Consider the following 6,000-nt stretch of genomic DNA (forward strand, 5'->3'; position numbering starts at 1 on the left):
AATCATCCACAATTTACATATGAGGAACTGAGGTACAGAGTAGCTAAGTGACTTGCCCAAAGCGGTTTGAACTCAGGTCACCCAACGCCTAGACTTGTGCTCTAACCACTAAACCATCCTTCTTCTTTAGACTCAGCTGTTGACATACAGAGTCACCATCTAATTGTAACTATTCAACATATAATTATTGTTGGGGGGGGGGGGAGATGTATATTTAGCAGTCACTGCTATCCTCAGGAGTGAAATACCCCCAATCAACTCTTAAAGGTTTTTTTCCCCCTGCAAACCTACATTTTCTGGTAAAGCTGTGTAACATTTTGCAATCAACTCTGCTCCAAACTAACCAGTACTTCAGTGCCATGCAAAACAGGTGAATGCTTAATCTTTTTAAAATAACATTTCAAGTGGACTCCCAAATTAAATTCTTCCACACAAATATCTGCATATATTTGAAGCGGCATATATTATTTTAAACAGGTGTCATGTGTGAATATAATGCATTGCAATTTATTTCTTCATTGCATGGAATGAGATAGAATGCTACCCAGACTTCTATACAATTCTGTGGATCTGAAGAAGACATTCCAATTTTCATCTTGTGCACTACCACATAGTCTGGGCCAGGTCTGCAAAGGCTGAGAATTTAAACCCATACATTTCCCTTTGCAAATATGTGTTTACTTTCCAGTAGCAACTTGCAGGGTGGGGTAGTAGGCAGCGAGTTTGCAGCAATAGAGCTGACCCATATTTCTGCTGCAGAAAGCAGCTGCATGTAGGAGGATCGGGGACGCTCTTTCGATACGGATTTTTTCTTCTTCACCACAAGCAGGCTTTACACACGTACGGCTGTCTCATTACTGGCCTGTGACAAGGGGCGCGCGTGTGTTTGAGCGCACTGCCCACCTATCCCGGGGGCTGCGCCGCTTTCCTCTCCCAGCGACCCTGCGGTATCTGCCAGCCAAAAGTTTACAGACCCTGCTTTTAATCGTGACCACAAAAAAAAAAAAAAAAAAAAAAAAGCAAAACCACACCTTCCAAAAGTTCGATTCCCACCTAGACCACTGGGATTCAGCCCTCACGAGCCCCCCCACAGGAGGGCTGGCTGCGGGAGGATGAACGCCAAGGCTGCTAGCACGCTAGGAAGAGCAGCGCCGGCTGCGCTCTGCAACCCGCCTCGCATCCAGCACTGGACGCAGCAGAAGCTCGCAGCCTCACCCGGCTGCTTGCAAGAGGACGCCCGCATTTTATGTTTGGCGGGAGGGGGAGGGGGAGGGGGGGGGAGAGAATCGGTTGGGAATATTTTGTAGCACCGTATTTTGTGTCCCGTCGTTCCCCCCCCCGCGAAGAAAAGCTGCATTGTAACGTGCCCGAAGCGAGGGAAATCTCCGCTTAAAAAACAGAAATGATGCAGGCGCTTTTTTTTTTTTTTTTTAGTAGCTTAATGAAACGACTGGAAGCAACCGTAATTAATTCCCCGCACACCCCCCCCCCCACACACACACCAGCTTCCTGGCGTTCAAACCTCTAGGCTGGAGGGGGGGGGGGGGAGAGGAAATTAGCCGCATGATGCCCCCTTCTCCTGCACGCTACTCCCAGAACCCCGGGGGCTCGCCTACATCTCGCTTAAACATGGGACAACTCTGCCAAAGGCCGGCAGCAAGAGCCGGCCAGCCCCCGGCGCGCCCCTACCTGTGCCGGTGCTCATGGTCTGGCAGGGGGAGCTGCTCTCAGCCGCCCCTGGAGCCGCAGGCCCTGGCGCAGTTCCCCGCTCCGGCCCGGGCGGATGGTGCGCAGAGCGCCAGGGGGGGCGGGCCGAGCCACCTGCCCCCGGCGCACATCAAAAGTGCCCCGGCGCCGCCTCGTTCAACGCCCCGCTCTCTGCCGGCGCACCCCCCACTTCTCCAGAGCGGCCGCGCCCCGGCTCCGCGGCTGTCACGCGAGCGCCCCGCGCGCTGCGCAAGCCTGGCGCCGAGCAGCCCTTCCCCGCCGGGCGGCTCTCGCGCCTGGCCCCCTCCTCCCCCCCCCCCGGCCAGGTGACAACCGCGGCTCTCTGACAGCTCTGGCGCAGAGGGAGAGGGGCGGGGGACCCTGGGAAGTGTAGGCTGCTCTGCCAGAGAGCCGCCGCCTAAGGAGCGGCAAGGGACTACATCCCCCGCGATGCTTTGCGCCAGCAAGCCCCCAAAAGGAGCGGCTGGGGCCGCTGGCGGTCTGGTGGGCTCGTGCCCCGGGGGATGCCAACTTCTGTGCTGCACACCCGAGCCGCGCTGGGAACTGGGCTTCTCTGCCAAGGCCACACCCTCTCAGAGAAGCAGCAGCAGCAGCAGCGATGGTCAGCAGCGTTGAAGAGCCCCCATGCTTTAATCCGGCCTCCCGCCTAGTACATAAAAATACCTAGCTTGTAAACTCCACGGGGAGCGAGTGGAAGGGATGCAGGGAGCACCCCTCTCTCTGCTTCAGCGGCTGATACCTCAGCAAACGATGCAGACGCCAAGGGCTGGGAAGCTGGTCCTCTTTATTTATGCTCAGCACGTCTGAAGCCAGGTCTACACTACAAAATTATGTCGACTTACTTTAGGGGGGCAAACAGCCGCAGCAGTTATTCAATCGCTTGTGGGTGCGCACACTTGGCTCTTGATGTTGGCATTGCTCGTCCTCCCCTGGAACATTTGTAGCGATTGTATTCTTGGTGTGGGACAGCTCCCGAAAGGCAGGAATAGTCAATGAAATGCAGTGGCCCCACTGACATTGTGTCGACCTCATTACATCAACCACCACTCTATCAACCCTTGGGGAAGGTGGTGTTTTTCAGTTGTCATAGAGAGGCACTTACAGCAGGAGGAGCCAAATTTCAGTGAAGACACTTGCACGCAAAGCAGCTTATGTCAACCTAACAGTGTAGTATAGAGCAAGTCTGAGAAGCCTCTTGGAACATGGCTTGTATGAAAGATTCAATACACTGTTAAGGGGTGCTTCATTTATAATGTAAACAATGAAAAAATACTACCATCACAGGGAAAAATAATAAGAAGGCAAAACCTTCTACCTTCTGAGCCAAATTCTTCTCATCTGTTCGTCTGTTACACCACTATCATTCCAGAGTAACTCCATTTTTTAGGTAGAGTTTACTCATTGACACTTGGTGTAACAGTGAGCAGAATTTATCTTTTGGATAACTCATACAACCCAGGTACTGACCCTTATTTGTGATCAACAGGGGCCTCAAATCCTGTGATGTGCTAACGTGCTCTTACTTCACCCTGAAATCAATGAAAGTTAAGGGTGCTCAGCACCTCCCAGGAGCAAGCCCTCAGACATCCATTGCACATTTTGTAGAATAGTAGTGTTAACTCACTGGTCACTCCAATTTCTAACTGATAAAAGATTCTGTCTCCCCCAGTGTTTGAACTTGCAAGGTGCTTAACTCCCCTGGATTCATTATATGCAATGTAGTTGTAGCTATGTATGTCCCAGGAGATTAAAGAGACAAGGTAGGTGAGGTAATATCTTTTATTGGACCAGCTTCTGTTGGTGAGAGAGACAAGCTTTCGAGCCACACAGAATGCTTCAGGCAGTTGAGGGCACTCAGCACATTGCAGAACTGGGCTCTAAATCCCCCTCTTATTTTAGGTGGGCATGGTTTGTTCTTCAATTTTTCCCCCTCAAATGTTTTGTAGAGTCTAAATAGCTGCTGCTGCTGCATTCCAGTGACACATATTGGGGTCCCTCTCTATAGCCCTTTCCTACTAGGCTCCATTAGTCAATGAATGTGCACCTCTGAGATATTCACATGAAAGCTACTAAGAAAATGCAGAGTTATTACTGTTTTAATGTACCACTTTCACATCTCTGTAATAAAAACATGGTAAAGGAAAACGACCAAGTTTACACTATTTACCAACTCAATTATATTAGTGTGGCTTCTTGAAACCCAGCACCTGCTTTGAGTTAGAGATCTCAGGCAGCAAGTTTCCATATTAGGTGGAGGAGGTCAGAACCTCTCCCACAAGTAGATGAACCCTGCTGACAAATCTTTCATATTTGTGACTAAGAAATGTTAATAGCTCATTGCAACTAACTGTATTGAATATATTAAGACCACATCATGCTAAAGTAAAAATGATTTAGATTTTATAACAAAAAATTCAAATGGTCAGATTCAGCATTACACTCTGGCTGCTCAGCACTGCTCCAGTGACACAAAGATGTACTAAATTCGGTTTTGGCTGGCTCTGAATTACTGGAGACACACACAGAAGCTGGAGCATAAAAAAGAATCTCTCTCTCTCAATAAAGTGCCTATTACTCCAGGATCCTTTGACTATTATTTAGAAAAATAATCCAGCTAAAAGCAACGGGTTACTCACAACCCCCAACCAAAGTTTCTCTAAACATTAACCTTCCCTTCCCCACTCAATGGCTAATACAGAAAGATGGACCTTGTAACATGATTTGAAGGTCAACAGATTTAAGCTATTTTGGGCGAAGGGGGAAGTAACTGCCAAACCAGAGGGCCCCTCAAAGGGAAGGCTGCACCATCCACATAATTTTGTTTAAAGGGAAGGGACTCCAAAAATCTCTGTTGTTGCAACTGTGGCAGTATCATACAGGGAAAAAGTTAATCTCTCTATTAGGGCTGGACAAAAAGTATCAGATAAATAGTTTATTTGCCAAAAAATGAAGTTTTGGTCAACCCAAAACCATTTGCAAATTTGACAGAAGTTCACCAAATAGTTTTGGTCTCAATGTTTCCCCCCAGGCTTAGGAGTCATTCACAAAATGACAGCAGGAGGATGAGGAAGCTCCTCCCTTATAACAGCTTCATGAGACCTCTGGCCCAGGATATCCCATAGCCCAGTGGATAGAATCATAGAAGATTAGGGTTGGAAGAGACCTCAGGAGGTCATCTAGTCCAACCCCTTGCTCAAAGCAGGACCAACCCCAACTAAATCATCCCAGCCAGGGCTTTATCAAGCCGGGCCTTAAAAACCTCTAAGGATGGAGATTCCACTACTTCCTTACGTAACACATTCCAGTGCTTCATCACCCTCCTAGTGAAACAGTTTTTCCTAATATCCAACCTAGACCTCCCACACTGCCACTTGAGACCTTTGCTCCTTGTTTGGTCATTTTCCACCGCTGAGAACAGCCTAGTTCCATCCTCTAGACTGTTCTCAATGGTAGCAGATGACAGAACGAGGAGTAATGGTCTCAAGTTGCAATGGGGGAGGTTTAGATTGGATATTAGGAAAAACTTTTTCACTAAGAGGGTGGTGAAACACTGGAATGCGTTACCTAGGGAGGTGGTAGAATCTCCTTCCTTAGAGGTTTTTAAGGTCAGGCTTGACAAAGCCCTGGCTAGGATGATTTAACTGGGACTTGGTCCTGCTTTGAGCAGGGGGTTGGACTAGATGACCTTCTGGGGTCCCTTCCAACCCTGATATTCTATGATTCTATGATTCTCTTTGGAACCCCTCTTCAGGTAGTTGAAAGCTGCTATCAAATCCCTCCTCACTCTTCTCTTCTGCAGACTAAATAATCCCAGTTCCCTCAACCTCTCCTCATAAGTCATATGCCCCAGCCCCCTAATCATAGGACCCTTCCCTACCATGTAGGAGAATGCAAGTTCAAATTCCTGCTCTTCATCAAGCAGAGGGGAGAACTGAACCCAGATAGGTCTAACACATCTTGAGTAAGAGCTATAGCTGTTGGGCTAAAGGTTAAAAGGGACTTATCACCTCTTATTCCTGATTTGTGAATATAGCCTTTTCCTTTGCTTTAATTTTGAAAAGTGACCAAAATTAAGCAAAACATTTTTGTTCAACCCAAAAATAAATGTTGACTTTTTTGATTCACCAGAATTTGTCAGTATTTCAGTTCGTTTGCACCAAACCCATTTTGTTTCTGTCAATTTTTCAGAACTGCAAGCAAACTGAAAAATCAGTTACTTATCCAGCTCTGCTCTCCAATAGGTGGGTTGTAGATTTCTGCATTGACCAAACA

At 47.9% G+C, this 6,000-nt stretch overlaps 1 protein-coding gene across 18 annotated transcripts in view; it reads right to left on the reverse strand.

Moving 5' to 3' along the window:
• ABLIM2 (actin binding LIM protein family member 2) overlaps positions 1-2,044 on the reverse strand; it is a 228,334-nt gene extending 226,290 nt beyond the window's left edge. For 2 of the 18 annotated variants that reach the window (XM_038400094.2, XM_038400084.2), the window contains exon 1: positions 1,690-2,012. In XM_038400094.2, the coding sequence (XP_038256022.1) occupies positions 1,690-1,705 (16 nt within the window). In that variant the 5' untranslated portion in view covers positions 1,706-2,012. Of the gene's footprint in view, positions 1-1,689 lie in introns of all 18 variants that reach the window. The other 16 variants (XM_043512494.1, XM_038400091.2, XM_038400086.2 and 13 more) reach the window with 13 other exon arrangements.
• Positions 2,045-6,000: the final 3,956 nt, after the last annotated feature.

The sequence above is a fragment of the Dermochelys coriacea genome, chromosome 4 (assembly GCF_009764565.3).
Source record: "Dermochelys coriacea isolate rDerCor1 chromosome 4, rDerCor1.pri.v4, whole genome shotgun sequence".
Lineage (NCBI taxonomy): Eukaryota > Metazoa > Chordata > Testudines > Dermochelyidae > Dermochelys > Dermochelys coriacea.